This window comes from Schistosoma haematobium, chromosome 1, assembly GCF_000699445.3.
Source record: "Schistosoma haematobium chromosome 1, whole genome shotgun sequence".
Taxonomy (NCBI): Eukaryota; Metazoa; Platyhelminthes; class Trematoda; order Strigeidida; family Schistosomatidae; genus Schistosoma; species Schistosoma haematobium.
Window position 1 is genome coordinate 82,680,841 of NC_067196.1, and position 19,463 is coordinate 82,700,303.

General features: G+C 38.5%; 1 protein-coding gene across 1 annotated transcript; it reads right to left on the reverse strand.

Moving 5' to 3' along the window:
* Positions 1 to 5,931: 5,931 nt before the first annotated feature.
* On the reverse strand, positions 5,932 to 6,258 carry MS3_00010235 (uncharacterized protein; the record flags this gene model as incomplete). Its single annotated transcript, XM_012936741.2, has 1 exon — positions 5,932 to 6,258. The coding sequence occupies one exon, from the start codon at positions 6,256 to 6,258 to the stop codon at positions 5,932 to 5,934; it is 327 nt and encodes a 108-aa protein (XP_012792195.1).
* Between the last annotated feature and the right edge of the window lie 13,205 nt (positions 6,259 to 19,463).

Here is a 19,463-nt window from a genome sequence, read left to right on the forward strand (position 1 = left end):
TCGTCCTGGTATGGGATTCCTCAACAGTGCACATCCACGATCACGCACCCCGCGTGGATTGGTTGAAGTTAGACATTAACATCGTTAGATGCCGGCTCAGTGGTCTAATGTTTAAGTGCTCGCGCGCGAAACCAGTGAGTCCTGGGTTCGAATCTCGCGAGGTGTGGGATCGTGGATGCGCACTGCTGAGGAGTCCCATACTAGAACGAAACGGCCGTCCAGTGCTTCCAGGCTTTCCATGGTGGTCTAGCTTTAATTGACTCATGATTTCAACCAGTGAAATTTCTAAAAATCTCCACAAAACCCATTCTGATAATTTACTTTATGATTGTTAGATTTTATTAACATGTCCTGTAATTTTGTGTTAAATACATTCGATTGTCCCCACCCGTGTTCTGTTCACTACATTAGTATTGATATGACTAACGGTAGGATTGTTTATTACAGATGTAAAACAAACCGTTATTTACTATTTGTTCAATGGAACAAGACTGATATGGCTTGATGTAAAGAAGACTACAAGTGAAGGTTGATCTCTATGCCAATTGCTGATTACACCAATATTAAAGTTTACAATGAAATACAAATTATTTTAAATGTCTAGTCAGTAAATAAATTTAAATGTATTGAGCTAATAGTAGTTGACATTATTTATTCAATAATTCAATGTGTCCATATAATTTATGAAATAAATACCTCAAACTGATTTAACTAACAACTAAAGCTAAATTATTGGATTATATATTTTGTTCCTTTCTAATGATACTATGACTTTGGGGATTTAACAGCCCAAGTAAAAGCCAAGTGGTTTTTGAAGCATATATCAGTGTTTCGATATAATAGGGATTTTTTAAACAGTAGGTGCTTTGCTCGAGTCTGTATGAGAGTTAATAGTAGGATTCAAGTACTATTTAATCGACGAATTTCAAATAGAACAAAATTCATTCCCTGGATTCCACTACTAGACACCATTCAAAATTTAATCAACCTGTAACTACAGCCGATTTCGAGATATTCGATAGGAAATTATCAAATCTAATCTTGCCAGTCGAGTCCAATACTTAACTTACTGACCACATTAGATATTTGATGAAATAAAATTCGAACAGTATTAAAATCTCTTAGCATGACATAAGAATTGATCTGAAATGATTGACTGTCCTATCTAAGAAGAATGTTCATGTTCATTTCACTATGGAACATGAAAAAGAAAACATCTTCCATTTTCTCGATATAGAGATAAAACGAAGAAAGGATGGCACAGTTCAACGCTCAGTTTATAAAAAAGACACATGGAATGGTATTTATCTCAATTTCAACAGCTTTTGTCCAATCGATTATAAAAAGGCACTTGTCAAAACACTGTTTCACAGAACAGAAAGAATATGTACTGCCGATACAATAGAAGAGGAAATTATGAGTGTTAAAAAGTGTTTAAGAAATAACGGATACCCATTGAGATTTATTGAGAAATATGGAAAACGTGAAGATAAAATACACAAAGAAACTACAGTAAATAAAAAACCTGCTTTTATTCAACTCAAATTCAAAGGCGATAATGTCACAGGGTCAATCAATATGAGACTAAAAACTGCATTGACAAAAACATATCCTGCAGCTAAATTGATTTTCCTGTCCAAAACAACATGTTCTTTGACACAATCAAAGGTCGACAGGTATCCCTTTCATGTTACCACCAACTGTGTATACAAATTTACATGTGCCTGCCAAAGCAGTTACATTGGTAGAACAGAAAGGAGAGCCTACGTCCGATTCAAAGAACATATTCCGAACAGTTTGAGATCAAACAGACTAAAAGCATTTAGCAGCGCTGTCGCAAGACATCTCCTTGACACAGGACACGAAGTCAATATACTGAAGTCCTTCAAGGTGATCAACAAACAATCAAATTCAAACCTTTTGAAATTCGCGGAAGCAATAGCAATCAAACGTTTAAAACCAGATCTTTGTATACAAAAAGAAACAGTAATAAATCTTTCTTTGTCCTGGTAACATCCACCCCACCCACTTTTATTTTAATTATTTTTTATTACGTCATTTAAACGCTTTCTGAATTTTATAATTACATCATTTATAACTGACCAATTTCAATTCATATCTCTCTTTATTAACATTAATCTATTTTCAGTTACTTCATTACATAATCGTCTAATGTGTTTTAATTCCATGATTTCTAATCACTATTTCAATTTTCTGGAACCTTCCCTCCCAAACTCTATATATTCAAAACAAAATTTTATGACCTCATTAACTCTAACGAAATCTTTGCCACATTATGTTACATATATTCATCCTTCATCGCCCTCTGTTGTATAAGTATGTCAATATCTATAATAACTTTGAATTTCAAATATTTTACGTTGTAAGCAGCTGATGAGAACCTAACGAAACAAAATGAATTCATATTATTCTGCACTAACCTTTGTTCTTTCTTTCAATACAAATATGTCTAGTGTTATCTGTGAGATAAATAATAAGTAATTATTGTCAAAAGGGGATTTTGTGGAGATTGTAGTAACCTAATAGTTGAGATTATAAATCAATTTAAGCTAGACCACCATGGAAAACCCGGGAGCACTGGGGGGCCGTTTCGTCTTCGCATGGGGCTCTTCAGCAGTGCGCATCCACAATCCCACCTCACGAGCACTTAACCTCTAGATCAGTGAGCTGGCATCCAACAGTGTTAATGTCTAACTCCAATTAATCCACGAAATTGAGCGACACATCCACCATTACCTTCAGTGAGTTACTATCTTACAACAGACCCGGTTGGACTCCCTTGGTCATGGCTTCTCACCAGAACTCCAGGAAATACCTCATGAAGCTAGTCATTAGTGAGCAGATGATGATTATTATCAGAATTGGGGTTTTGCGGAGAGAGAGAGAGAGAGAAGTAACATTATATCGTAGTTCTCAATGAAGAAACTATTCTATTGAGGACGCTGAACTTAATCTAAAATGAGAAAACAATGTGAATTTAAATAAATCCAGGACAACAATTGAGACAGAATAATATGAATTCACACATTATTAAAAATTTAGATGAATTCATTATATTTCGTTGTTTCTTATGAGCTGCTTACAGCTATATATGTATTAAAGTGTGAAATTGTGGTATGATATAATGTGAAGTAATAGACAGTGATGACGGAAGGAATTAGAGTAACAAAGTTTATCAATAATAACTATATATATATATATATATATATATATATATATATATATATATATATATGCATCGTATGGTATTTATGGAAGTTGTGAAGAGTTCACATAAGATTCAAATCATTTGAAATGAGATATAGAAAATTTACAGCAATTACGTGATAATTATCTAGAATTAAAAGTTAAAGGATCACGTCATAAGTACATAAGATTTGAAGAGTCCACATAAGTTTAGAGAACATATTAAACGAAAAAAAAAACCGACGAATGAAAGGATGATTTTGGTGTACATGAAATAAGAATGTTTGGCGAGAACTAAACAAAATAAACACTCATAAAATAATAATAATCAGTATAGGGTTGTGGAGATTCTTGAGTCTCAATGAAATGACCGACTGATCAATGTTAGACCATCATTGAAAACCTGGGAGAACTGGATACCAACTCAGTGGTCTAAAAGTTAGGTGTTTACGCACGAGACCGAAGGTTTCGGGCTTGATTCCTGCATACAGGGTACTGGCTGCGCAATGTTGAGGTGTCCCATACAAGGACGAAACGGCCATCCAAAACTTTAATGTTTTCAATGGTGGTCTGACATTGGTTGGTTCATGATAACAAACACTAACAATAGTAATAAGTGTAATGATCGAGAACAGTTTATTGTCTAATGTATAGTTACATAGTTGCTTTGTAAAATATGAAAATCATACATCATTTGCACATGTTCCTTCAGCTGTCCTCAACATACTTCATGATTATTTCAATTCTGTTGTCATTTTGATTACTCTCTGTTTACATACCTGTTCTCTTCAATTCAGTCTTCTGCTGCCAGGCACTCCACTTCCGACTGCGGCTACAGGCCATTTATATATGTCAGCTTAGTTAGCGTACACCACAGTAGCGGTTGATATAAGTGAAAGCTGTTAATAAGTTGATTGCTAACTCTATCTGGATATATAAATCAGGTTTGAGTATTATAATTGCTACTACTTCGACAAACCAGAGTGAATTTGTGTTCTAAACATTCTCATACTTACAATAAGCTAGAATATAAATTCATGTGGTAAAACAATGATAAAGGTCTACTTTGAATTTAACCATACGCATTTAAACGTTCTCATAATTCTATTATCCAAACAAGGCTAACAAAGTTCTGCTTAAAGTAGAAGAACAGTTCTATCACCTATGTTTCTTTAGTGTAGCACAATCGATTGATGGTCCGTATGAAGTATATTAGATTGGACTGGACATATATTGCATTTTGAGTAATTTCTGCTCAACATACAGTTATTAAACTTATTGACAAGAGTATTTGCTTATGTCTAAATTTCATTCTTGTATTACCCTTTCTCATACATATATATAATTTTCAACTATAAGCATTAACATAACCTTCAATTCTGGATCTTCGTCCTTGTCGATGTGAAATGTCGCAATTTACGTTTTGGCAACCGAATATAGATCCCTATCCACAGCTGTGTGGAGTACATGACATTATCCGATTGTCCAAGCTAAGATAGTTCGTGTTTGAACAAGCGACTAAATGATCATAAGTCGAGTACTTTAACCAATAAGCCGCTGGTAATTTACACAAATAAATACTTTTTCTATACTCTACGTTGTTTTTTGTCTCTCCGTCTAAGTGCCACTGAAAGCGTCTGACACTAGATGTGTGAATAAACAGTGGTTGAATATAAATGAGAAACCTCTGAGGTATCTATGTTAATTTTTTAAAAATCCAAATTCAGGGATTATTTGTGAATCTCCGTAAAATTAATATACTCATAAAAAATGTTACAGAACATATGTCCTATCACTGCTGGGAAAGGCCATAGTGACACGATGCCCAAGAATTACGCCTAATGGACTAGACAGTGAGTGGTCCACCAATAGTCACCGTCCTCCAATAGCCGACGACATTTTATCGTGTCTATTTTGTATGTAAGCATGTTATATTACCACACAAAAATCTATTCTTTCGGCTAGAGGTTTTTTTCTATTCCAAATCATTCGTGGGCATACGTCATTAATCTGGTCTCGTGATCAGACATCAATCGGCCTTATAATATCATTGTACATAGTTGATTGATCAGCATTCTTTTCTTTCATTTTCACAGTTGGAAATTTATTGATAAAAACATTAAAACTTTATTTACAATGTATTAACTGAATTACATTAATTTATTGGGAAATCTCAAACGGGACTTTTCTTTTAAAGACTAGGAATAAAATAGTTAGAATATATATCACCAATAACAGTAACTTGCATCTCAATCACAAAATTCAAGTTTTAACTGGCTTAGTTATAGATACTATTCTCCTTTATTATCGAGGGGTAAACAAAATAATTTAGCCTCAAGGATTTCGGAATCATCCGTTACTTTTAATAACAAGAAGTAATGATTAAATAAATACAAAATATTCATTTCATAAATAACATTAACATCATATCAAATCAAAATCATCACATGAAGTTAGATAAATAATAAATTTTTTTGTAAAAAATAACAGGTAGATATGAGATTGGTATGTATTTGTCACTGTGTTGAGTATAGTTTTGAAAGAAAATACAAAAATATGCATAGATTACTCTTCTATAATATTAAGGCTTTATTACATTACCAGAAACAATTGAATTTAAATAGGAAGATGTGAATAAAATTTAGGAAGGCATCGAAATGCAAAAACAAAAATACTAACGACATTATTGCTAATTAGAAAAAATATATATTAGTAATAGTAGTGTTAATTGTAAATTTTATATGGTCGACGATAGTTATATTTTGAAGGTATGTATGTATAATTACAATAATTTAAAGATTCACCGAATACTAAACGTATTATAAAATGTTCTGTAAATGGTCGAGAAAATACAAAGATAGTTATTAAAATACATGTTAATAACATACAATTTATGTAGATATCTGTTATAGTATTTGGTTTCAATTTAACAAACGTGTGGTTTGTAGCTAGCAGCGTTTTACCGTTAGTAACTGTACCATTCTTACTGTTGACGTCAGTATCGGATTGGCATATACAACGACAGTGAGATGAACAAATGTTATCCTTCATAATTTTCTAAAACAAATTAGTAAGTATTGAGCTCCTTCAATTTTGGGTGTGAAGTAGTTATTTGGGGGGAATTTACTTAGGTATTGTTCATTCTGAAAAGATCGAAAGTGCGTTTAACAGTAGGTGGTAATAAAAATAATTTTTAGCTTAGGCTGTTACTCTTCTATACGAATATTTGTCAAGATTAGAATGAATAGTTTGACAGAAATTGGGAGCCGAGTTTAGAGAAGTTATTATATGTGAAAATTATATTTCAATCGCTGAGATTATTTCAAATATAATTTTCACATATCATGTTACTCTCCTAGTTTAGCGAGTTCATCGTTCACACGGTTGGTTACGTAACCAGACAAGTTAACAGTTTTTTTTCATTATATATATAGTCTAAAAGTATCCAGGTAGGCACAAGGGTCGTTTGAACTTTAAACAGTTTACAGGAAAGTTATAAAAACCTCATCCCATATATTAGCAGATCAAACTATTCACATATTAAGTATTGTTAAAACTAAATACGACAATACTAAGGTATGACACTAAATTTCTACTAAGCACTCATTAGGCTGTTATCTATAATCAACAGATGAGATACAGTTGAACCAGAAAAAAGTAAATCCCAAAATTAGCTGTTCAGCTAACAGAATGCAACAAATACATAAATAATTGTTCAGTGGTATTTCCTTGTGAAGGTTGATTAATAACTATTAGTGATATTATTTTATTTATTTGAACACAAATATTGGTACAAAGGGGCACCGAATACATATTCACTACACAACTCACTTGATTTGTGTGTCGGCTGTGGTACTGCTCGGGTGCCCAAACTGAAGCAGGTGGTTTTCTTAGGAGGCCACACCCGGAGCCTCCGACCTAAAGGTCTGATCCATAAGGCAATGGAGCGACGTAGGGAGATGCAGACCCATGGTAGCCGACGACCAATAATTGGTTCATACGCCATTTGTTCCTTCAGGATTCTGGAACCCATATGCACCATTGGTTTGGAATCAGGGTTTTCCAACTCTCCTAGGTGGACTCTCCATATCCACCAGCCCGGTTAAAGAGCCGGACACTCGCTTTCTGTCCTCTCAATTTCGTAAACAACACGAGAAGGCAATGAGTAGGACTTCCCTCGCAGAGGCTATATACGCGTGGCCATGTAAGAGCGTTCGGAGAGGGAGGGCGGACTCTCCCCACTCTCGGCCGTACCAGGGCATTTGGGGCATTATTTTTATTGTTTGTAACATAAAATTTCGATCTTTAGAGTGGACAGAGTGTTAACCGATCGATAATGCAGCACGACGTACTGTAGTTGAGCGATAATTATTAATGGGATTGAATTTAGTAACTTACCCTATTCATTGATAGCCTTCAAATGTAAAATGATCAGAGTAACTGAGTCATTTAACACGATTTTTTTTCTTCCTGTATACATATTCTAAGTCTAGGAACGGCAAGAACTAATGGATGAACTTTTAACGAGAAATAATATTCAAAGTTTAAAGAAAATGGAAGAAATCTAAGACTTCTAGTATATGTAGGCTTTTTGTTAGTTATGACAATATCTGACTATCTAAGAGAAGCAGCCAGTCAGTAACAACGTAGAACTTCGTATGTACGTACATCAGTTCGAGTTGCCACATCACATTAGCACAGAGATGCCGTGGTCGATTCAAATCCCGTAGTGCTAGATGTAGTAAAATTATAAGCTGTAATCAGAAAAATTAGGGTTTGAAGATGTTATTCAAGGAGTATGATACAGTGAAATAAATTTGGAAAGAGAAAAAAGAAAGGGACATGAAAAATTCGGAAGATTAGGATTTGGGAAAACACAAAGAGTGTATGCACTTGCACCATTGCAAACGATTTTGAGCCATGTCATTCAGGGTCTCTAACCATCGGCTGCTATCATCTCGCGGTCCCCAACCAGGTAGTCTACACCTACCAATATGACTCAGTCTATTTGTCAGTGACTTCATGGACTTGTGCCATGTTTTGGTCTGGCCGCCCCTAGCTTTCTTCCAATCTACTCCTATACAACAAAACATCGCAAATCGAGGCAGTCGGTGGTTGGGCATACGTAACACATGTCCCAGTTTCACTACTTCATCAATTGATTTGCCATCCTTACCTAGTACCCGTTTCCTAACAACTGCTTTACTATCTAAGAGAAGCAGTTAAATGAATCGGTCATAAATAAGGTATAAACTAAGGAAAATGCGCGTCGCTGCAAGTTCTCACGCCGCATTAGCATAGAAATAGAAAGTTACTAAAATCTATAGCAAAAAAGTAAAAAGAAATAATGTTTATGCTAGTGAAAATGACTAAACGTACAAATTATGGTTCAGAAAGAACTAATGAGACTTGAAAATGTTAAGCACGTAATATAACTGAAATCCAAGACCTAGAATACTATAGAAAAATAAGTACGTCACAAAAAACGATTTCAAGCCATGTCATCTTAAGTTTTCGAGTATTGATCACTATAATTCAGTGAACACTAACCAGACAGTCGGGATCTGCCGACACAGCTTAGACTAATGACCAAAAACTCCATGAATAAATGTTGAGCCTTGATCAAATACTAGTAACCTACCCATGTCCTCTAACTTCAAAGTACATGTTTCACATCTATAGGGCAAAGCAGAACGAGCTTCTTCTTAGTATATGTGCTTTATGATAGGCAGACATACCTCACCCGACCGTTGTTGCTACCTTGACGTGGTGGTCGGGCTTGCCTATCGTGGTGAAGCAACCGAGCTATACGGGCTGGAACAACCGTTCCTCAAGGTCCTACCATGTCAGACAGGTCGGTTGAAGAGCGGTAAGACTAAAAGCAACAAACCCAAGGTCCGAAGGCGAAGTCGTACTGCTGACTGTACAGAGGTGTGACAGCAGTAAGGTGTTTCCTTCAGACAACCAACATGACAGCGATGCTGCCTTCCCACAAGGAGGGGTGGGGTTAGAAAAGGTCGACCCTAAAAATGCACACCTCGCCTTATCCCACGGATATCCGTCTCCGGCGGTAAGGTCTCAATAACTACGGAGCTAACACGAAAATTACCCATAACAAGGTCGTGTGTGACCGAGCTCAAGCAGTTGTCCCTTGGGCACTGCGGTCACGCTCTCAGGTCACTAAGACCACCTTTAATCCAATTTCCTTTCCAGGTACCTCCAGAAGAACCCTTCCACGGTGTGGGCAACCGGGAAGTGATAACCGCCCTCATACTTCTAACAGCACTCAAGACCACTGTATTCATAATCAACCTCCCTCTTCAATTCCTATTATTCCTCCTACATCGACTTTCAACTCTAAATTTCCTCTTTCGGCTTCCTCCTCAAGTGTCACCACAGCCAACGATTCTAGTGCGCAAAACACTGTCCCAGGTCTACTGAAACCTCGCTCCACACTACACATTGGAGCCTTCAACGTACGAACCCTATGTCAAGTCGGTCAACAGGCTTCCTTGGCTAAAACCCTAGAGTCTCTTACCATTGATGTATGCTGTGTCTCCGAAACACGCATACAGGATTCCAGTGTGGTCATTCACTTGACCTCACCTCGGCAAAACGGAGAGCCAACGAGATACACCCTTCGTGTGTCTGGTGACCCGATGGCAAGTTCTCGTGGACTGGCAGGTGTAGGCATAGCACTAAGCATGAGGGCGGAACAAGCACTGCTAGAGTGGATCCCCGTCAACAGTCGTCTATGTGCTGTTTGGCTGAACGGCTACGTAAGAACTCGGAAGGATAGGGACACACGTCGTTGCCTTTTCGTCGTTTCTGCCTACGCTCCCACTGACTGCAGCTCAGATGAAGTGAAAGATGAATTTTACAGAAAGCTGTCCGAACTTCTTCAGAAAGCTAAACGCTCAGACATAGTACTCGTAGCAGGTGATTTTAATGCTCAGATAGGCAGTTTAAACCAAACAGAAAGGCATTTAGGTGGATATTTTAGTATTCCGACACAGCGAACAGATAATGGTGATCGTCTACTGCAACTATGCTCAGACAATCGTTTATTTTTAGCAAACACAAATTTTAAGCATAAGGAGAGACATCGTCTAACGTGGCGACCCCTACACCAAACCAACGATGGACTCAAATAGACCATATTGCCATCAGTCATCGTTGGAGAGGGTCGGTAGAAGATTGTCGCTCATTCTGGAGTACCTGCTTGGACTCCGACCATGCCCTAATACGGGCACGCATCTGCTTGCGCCTCACTGGACGCAAAAAGCCACATTAAAAGACCCGTTAGAACTGAGTTGAGTAACGAGAAAACCAAAAGTAGGTTCCAGGAACAACTGAGGTCACACTTAGGTAGTTGTGAAGACGAGGCTGACCCAGATGTTGCTTGGAAGGGCATACAATCAGCTGTGGAAACAGCAGTGACATCTATTAGTGACTTAAACCACAGAGTTACAAGGAACCAGTGGATTTCTTCAAAGTCTATCACACTGATGGATTCTCGCAAACTCGTCCCATCATGTTCCGAACATGATGAAGAGCGTAAACAAATCAGATCTAGGTTAAGAAAAAGTCTAAGGAACGACCGTGAGCAGTGGTGGGCAACGAAAGCAAAAGAGATGGAAAAGGCGGCGACTATAGGGAACACAAGACAGCTTTACAGACTAATAAAAGAAACTGGAATTAATAAGTCAAGTGTAAGTGAGATTATTTCGGAAAAGACGATACTCTCATCTGCTCCCAGTCCAGACGTTTAGAACGATGGGCGGAACATTTCAGAGAACAGTTCAGCTGGCCTTCAGCTACTCTACAACTACCCTCCATTCCCAGACAAAGTGAATGGAACATTGAAGTAGGTCCCCCAACTCTTGCTGAAGTTCAAAAGGCTGTAGTTAATCTGAAACGAAGAAGGGCAGCTGGTCCAGATGGATTGGCTCCAGAGGTCTTTAAGGATGGTGGTCCAATTTTAGCGATTAGGTTGACTAATATTTTAGCTAAGATCTGGGAGTCAGACGTTATCCCATCTAACTGGTCACAATCACTTATCGTCCCAATATATAAGAAAGGGTCAAAATCATCCTGTGACAACCACAGAGGGATTAGTTTAACTAATATAATATCTAAAATACTAACCTCGATAATTATCCAACGCCTAACTAAGACTCGTGAACTGCAAACACGAGAGAACCAAGCTGGCTTTAGACCTAGTCGTGGCTGCATCGACCACATATTCACCATTCGTCAGGTTCTAGAACACAGGCATACTTATCGGCGTCCGACGATGGTGGTCTTTCTTGACTTAAAAGCAGCATTTGACTCGGTAGACCGCGAGACTCTGTGGCAGTGTCTGTCATTGAAAGGCGTACCCCAGAAGTACATAAACCTTGTAAAGGCTCTTTACTCGAACACTACTAGTCGAGTCAGGGCTTATGGCGAACTGTCATCTACTTTTGCAACCTCAAGTGGTGTCCGTCAAGGCTATCCACTTTCTCCATTTTTGTTTAACTTCATCATAGACCTATTGATAGAAATAACATTCTCGTCGACTGAATTCTCGGGTATTGATCTCCTTCCGGGAGGTCCACTTATCGACTTAGAATACGCAGATGACATAGTCCTGTTTGGTGAAGACGCTGACAAAATGCAGAGTCTTCTGGTAGCACTAAGCAACAATGCCAGAATGTTTGGAATGCGCTTCTCTCCCTCTAAATGCAAGTTGTTGCTTCAGGACTGGTCTGCGTCAACACCTGAGCTAAGGATAGGGAGTGAAGTAGTCGAACGAGTTGACAACTTCACTTATCTTGGAAGTCTGATCAGCCCTAATGGGTTGGTATCGGACGAAATCTCAGCACGGATTCGAAAAGCTCTCTTGGCTTTTGCCAACTTACGTCACCTTTGGCGGAGGTGAGATATCCGTCTATCAATAAAAGGACGAGTATACTGCGCGGCAGTCCGTTCTGTTTTAATTTACGACAGCGAAACATGGCCATTAAGAGTAGAAGACACTTGTAAGCTACTAGTATTTGACTACAGATGCCTTAGAAATATTGCTGGCGTCTGCTGGGATCACCGGGTAAGTAATTGTGAGGTTAGACGCAGGGTATTAGGGAATGATGGTAAATCAGTTGACGAGTTTGTTAATCTTCATCGACTGAGATGGTTGGGTCACGTGTTACGTATGCCCGAACACCGATTACCACGACGCGCAATGCTAACCGGTGTTGGAGATGGTTGGAAGAAGAATTAGTTCGTAGAAAGAAAGATGTGAAGTGATCTTAATCTCTTAGTTTAAGAGAAGACAGAGAGTGTATACACCGACGCCATTGTGATCGATTCTGAGCCATGTCACCAAGGGTCTCCAACCATTGGTTACGAAAGTCACGCGGACCCCAACCAAGTAGTCCGCATCTATCAACATGGCTCAGACTAGAAGTTAGTGACTTCAGGCACTGATGGCACGTTTTGGTTTGGCCGCCCCTAACTTTCTTCCAACCATCCCCTACACCGGTTAGCATTGCGCGTCGTGGTAATCGGTGTTCAGGCATACGTAATACGTGGCCCAACCATCTCAGTCGATGAAGATTAACAAACTCGTCAACTGATTTACCATCATTCCCTAATACCCTGCGTCTAACCTCACAATTACTTACCCGGTGATCCCAGCAGACGCCAGCAATATTTCTAAGGCATCTGTAGTCAAATACTAGTAGCTTACAAGTGTCTTCTACTCTTAATGGCCATGTTTCGCTGTCGTAAATTAAAACAGAACGGACTGCCGCGCAGTATACTCGTCCTTTTATTGATAGACGGATATCTCACCTCCGCCAAAGGTGACGTAAGTTGGCAAAAGCCAAGAGAGCTTTTCGAATCCGTGCTGAGATTTCGTCCGATACCAACCCATTAGGGCTGATCAGACTTCCAAGATAAGTGAAGTTGTCAACTCGTTCGACTACTTCACTCCCTATCCTTAGCTCAGGTGTTGACGCAGACCAGTCCTGAAGCAACAACTTGCATTTAGAGGGAGAGAAGCGCATTCCAAACATTCTGGCATTGTTGCTTAGTGCTACCAGAAGACTCTGCATTTTGTCAGCGTCTTCACCAAACAGGACTATGTCATCTGCGTATTCTAAGTCGATAAGTGGACCTCCCGGAAGGAGATCAATACCCGAGAATTCAGTCGACGAGAATGTTATTTCTATCAATAGGTCTATGATGAAGTTAAACAAAATGGAGAAAGTGGATAGCCTTGACGGACACCACTTGAGGTTGCAAAAGTAGATGACAGTTCGCCATAAGCCCTGACTCGACTAGTAGTGTTCGAGTAAAGAGCCTTTACAAGGTTTATGTACTTCTGGGGTACGCCTTTCAATGACAGACACTGCCACAGAGTCTCGCGGTCTACCGAGTCAAATGCTGCTTTTAAGTCAAGAAAGACCACCATCGTCGGACGCCGATAAGTATGCCTGTGTTCTAGAACCTGACGAATGGTGAATATGTGGTCGATGCAGCCACGACTAGGTCTAAAGCCAGCTTGGTTCTCTCGTGTTTGCAGTTCACGAGTCTTAGTTAGGCGTTGGATAATTATCGAGGTTAGTATTTTAGATATTATATTAGTTAAACTAATCCCTCTGTGGTTGTCACAGGATGATTTTGACCCTTTCTTATATATTGGGACGATAAGTGATTGTGACCAGTTAGATGGGATAACGTCTGACTCCCAGATCTTAGCTAAAATATTAGTCAACCTAATCGCTAAAATTGGACCACCATCCTTAAAGACCTCTGGAGCCAATCCATCTGGACCAGCTGCCCTTCTTCGTTTCAGATTAACTACAGCCTTTTGAACTTCAGCAAGAGTTGGGGGACCTACTTCAATGTTCCATTCACTTTGTCTGGGAATGGAGGGTAGTTGTAGAGTAGCTGAAGGCCAGCTGAACTGTTCTCTGAAATGTTCCGCCCATCGTTCTAAACGTCTGGACTGGGAGCAGATGAGAGTATCGTCTTTTCCGAAATAATCTCACTTACACTTGACTTATTAATTCCAGTTTCTTTTATTAGTCTGTAAAGCTGTCTTGTGTTCCCTATAGTCGCCGCCTTTTCCATCTCTTTTGCTTTCGTTGCCCACCACTGCTCACGGTCGTTCCTTAGACTTTTCTTAACCTAGATCTGATTTGTTTACGCTCTTCATCATGTTCGGAACATGATGGGACGAGTTTGCGAGAATCCATCAGTGTGATAGACTTTGAAGAAATCCACTGGTTCCTTGTAACTCTGTGGTTTAAGTCACTAATAGATGTCACTGCTGTTTCCACAGCTGATTGTATGCCCTTCCAAGCAACATCTGGGTCAGCCTCGTCTTCACAACTACCTAAGTGTGACCTCAGTTGTTCCTGGAACCTACTTTTGGTTTTCTCGTTACTCAACTCAGTTCTAACGGGTCTTTTTAATGTGGCTTTTTGCGTCCAGTGAGGCGCAAGCAGATGCGTGCCCGTATTAGGGCATGGTCGGAGTCCAAGCAGGTACTCCAGAATGAGCGACAATCTTCTACCGACCCTCTCCAACGATGACTGATGGCAATATGGTCTATTTGAGTCCATCGTTGGTTTGGTGTAGGGGTCGCCACGTTAGACGATGTCTCTCCTTATGCTTAAAATTTGTGTTTGCTAAAAATAAACGATTGTCTGAGCATAGTTGCAGTAGACGATCACCATTATCTGTTCGCTGTGTCGGAATACTAAAATATCCACCTAAATGCCTTTCTGTTTGGTTTAAACTGCCTATCTGAGCATTAAAATCACCTGCTACGAGTACTATGTCTGAGCGTTTAGCTTTCTGAAGAAGTTCGGACAGCTTTCTGTAAAATTCATCTTTCACTTCATCTGAGCTGCAGTCAGTGGGAGCGTAGGCAGAAACGACGAAAAGGCAACGACGTGTGTCCCTATCCTTCCGAGTTCTTACGTAGCCGTTCAGCCAAACAGCACATAGACGACTGTTGACGGGGATCCACTCTAGCAGTGCTTGTTCCGCCCTCATGCTTAGTGCTATGCCTACACCTGCCAGTCCACGAGAACTTGCCATCGGGTCACCAGACACACGAAGGGTGTATCTCGTTGGCTCTCCGTTTTGCCGAGGTGAGGTCAAGTGAATGACCACACTGGAATCCTGTATGCGTGTTTCGGAGACACAGCATACATCAATGGTAAGAGACTCTAGGGTTTTAGCCAAGGAAGCCTGTTGACCGACTTGACATAGGGTTCGTACGTTGAAGGCTCCAATGTGTAGTGTGGAGCGAGGTTTCAGTAGACCTGGGACAGTGTTTTGCGCACTAGAATCGTTGGCTGTGGTGACACTTGAGGAGGAAGCCGAAAGAGGAAATTTAGAGTTGAAAGTCGATGTAGGAGGAATAATAGGAATTGAAGAGGGAGGTTGATTATGAATACAGTGGTCTTGAGTGCTGTTAGAAGTATGAGGGCGGTTATCACTTCCCGGTTGCCCACACCGTGGAAGGGTTCTTCTGGAGGTACCTGAAAAGGAAATTGGATTAAAGGTGGTCTTAGTGACCTGAGAGCGTGACCGCAGTGCCCAAGGGACAACTGCTTGAGCTCGGTCACACACGACCTTGTTATGGGTAATTTTCGTGTTAGCTCCGTAGTTATTGAGACCTTACCGCCGGAGACGGATATCCGTGGGATAAGGCGAGGTGTGCATTTTTAGGGTCGACCTTTTCTAACCCCACCCCTCCTTGTGGGAAGGCAGCATCGCTGTCATGTTGGTTGTCTGAAGGAAACACCTTACTGCTGTCACACCTCTGTACAGTCAGCAGTACGACTTCGCCTTCGGACCTTGGGTTTGTTGCTTTTAGTCTTACCGCTCTTCAACCGACCTGTCTGACATGGTAGGACCTTGAGGAACGGTTGTTCCAGCCAGTATAGCTCGGTTGCTTCACCACGATAGGCAAGCCCGACCACCACGTCAAGGTAGCAACAACGGTCGGGATGCATTTATGTGCCTGGTCCTACGTTGTGGCTGACTGACTGACTGAGACATACCTCAACTGGGTTACAGGTGAGTTACATAGGTAAAATAGCCTTTTATATTCGTGAAGTTTCGGTTTGAAAAGTCAAATAGTATAACAATTCTTTAAACGAATTTAATCTAACACAGAGCACATGATCTTGTTCTCAAGTTGGATTACAATAATAAGTTCACATGGTTCGCCTAAGTTGGCAAGCTACTAACCAACAACATAAATCTCTGATGAAATACAAGCAGAGAAATTGGTCCTCTTTACTCATTACACACAATAGATTGCCTTAAAAGTAACTCCTTTGAACAACTCGGTATCAAAATACACACTTTTATAGGAACTAAACCCATAATTTTGGTGAAAACTGTACCGTAAATAATAATATATATAATAATATGTAAAATATTAAGTGCAACTAATCCTTAAGGTAATATTTTTGGATAAAATCTTGAAAATCTCGTCAACAGAACTGGCTTGTTTTTGGTTTTATATCAATACTTAAAAAAACTGTTGTGGGATCGTATTATGATGTTTGAGAAAAGTATTATACTATAAGATAAACGATCTATGAAGAACACTCAAGAGTTTCAGTTCAGGAACTGAAAAATGTAGACTAACCAATAACTATTATAATAAAATGCTCTGAAAACTAATTTGTATGTTGTAGGCTAAGAAAGATGTTTTATCATTTTCAGAGGTATTAAGCTTTTATAATCACTGTCCACTGAAAATTCTAGAAAAAAGACTTGCCTACAAATATGTAAATAGGAAATACGAAAAGTGTGATTTTTATTGTACACAAACACTGAAAAACTGTTAATTATTGATTTTTAAAATAAACAACAAATCACTTCACTTAAGAAGTGTAGGAATTTAATGTCAGTTGATTAGGTTTGAAGCAAAAAATCAATTAATATCAAACAGTTAATCAAATTTTTAATCCTTATTATTTATGACAATATAAATGTTAATAAAAATAATTCTAACTCTATTGATTACTGGTATGAATACTTTAGAATCTCAAGAACGATGACTGATGGGTCCATAAAATAAAAATAGTAAATGATACTAAGACTTGTTGCAGATAAATTTGTTCCAGTTGTGCAAAACCGACATCTATTTGGGCAAGATAATAAACTAAACAAAGGTGTATTAAACAGTTTCCGAGATAGAATCACAATAATAATCACCGCCTAGATTTATTCAATGAATATGGTTAGAGATTAAAACTGAAAATGACATTCATCAGTAATAAATGGTTATAATAATTTTGAAAAATTAGTGACATTATTCTACCTGACATATTGTCCAGCTTAAAACTTACAGATATAAATATTCTGAAAAACAGAATCTAAATCATGTGCACTTCTCTACCGCGATTACACTTCCTATGCTATAAAATTCAAAGAGTAACAGAGAAGTGGCTTATCAGACAAAACGCCAAGTGGAAAGTACTACAACCACAACTACTAAACACTACATCTTATTCCATAAACTTTGGTCTCAACGGTCGAGTAGTGTAACTACCCCACATATAATTTATAGCTCAACGAAAACTACATAAACCTCCACACGACAAATACCTCACATGTAAAAATGAAGCAGTTATAGTAGTGGTTAATGAAATCCAAATGAAGAAATATAGTACTGAAATATAAAATGTCCCATACACAACAATAAGAATGACTGTTACTCTATTGAAGAACTTCACTTCTTAAATCCTGGAGAGACTGGTGATTGAGACTTGTCTGAGGAGATAATAATAATAATAATAATAATAATAATAATAAAACCAGTTAGCATTGAGTTGGAAACTGTTTGATTTCCATTCGGGATAGATAACATATTTTGGCTGTTCTGAAACAAGTTTAATTTCACCTGCTGAAAAAAGATGCTTTTTCATATAAAATCTATGAAGAGAAATAAATTGGACTATATTGTTGATTTGCTGGTTTGCCCGTTTACATCACTGGAAAAATTTGAGTAAGACATTAGACTAACCATTTTCAAGAGGTTTTAGATAATTCATAGAAATTAGCGATACCTGATATTAAGTACGATGAATACATCTTAATATGCGACCAAGGGGTTGAAGTAACTGAGACTAGTAAGAGGAAATAACATCTAGTCAGTCGAATAGGCAGTCCTGTATCAACATTCCATATGAAATTTCACAAACACACAACTCATTGTCCTTGAGCATTTCCTCTCTGTTAATCACTATCAGCTCCATTTATTGTCAGTTAACTGATTATTATTACCATTATCAATGGCTTTATTCAATACTACATTTTTGGTATAATGTAGAATTCTCAACACAAGGTATTTCAACAAGTTTATTTTACAAAAAAGAAAGCAAAGTGAAAGAGACTGATAACCACATACATGTATACATAAGTTAAGTAGGTAGACTACCCAGAATTTAACGAAATGTTTTTAAGGTGATTTGAATCTGTACAACTTTTTAATTAGAAACATATTTGAGAATCCAAGTTGTTGACTAGATCAGCTCTAACAACCTGTTCGTCACACATGTTTGCTAGATAAGGTATTTTAGAGCCAGCACATCTTTGCTTGCGTGCATGCATTCTGATGTACTGACATCCCGTTTTACCAGAATAAACACAAGAAAAAAGATACGAATGAAGTGGATAGTTAGCATCTGATAAGATGAAAACTGCCAGGAGTTTGCAAGATTTTGAATGTCTATCCACAACCATAATAATAATAATCTCAAAAGACTCACCACACACCCTGCTAACTGTCTTCAGTACTCCCAGCAATACAGTAGTTTTTTTCAAAAGCCCAGAAAGAATAATGCAGAACAGTAAAGAATAATAAGTAATATGCAAGAATTGAAAAATTGTAAGGACAAATGTCGAATAATCCCGAAATCATGTAGCCTCTTTATGTAGTAAGCTAGACGGTAAACTTTCTTCCATGACAAAACATGAGAACAACAAGAGAGATCGGAGGAAAAATTTACACCAGAATAAATGACATGTCAGTGTTTATCAAAGAGCCTCCAATAGTACAAACTTAATGGAATTCCAACGGGGTGTTTAGGTGCCATTCGTGCCTCAGGCAAAGGCTAACAGTTTGATATTTAAACAGATCAAATGTGAGACCATTATCAACAGACCACCACTCAATATGAGACAAGAACTCATTCATTTTAGGCGGATGTAAAGAGGGATAAATCGCCATACATACA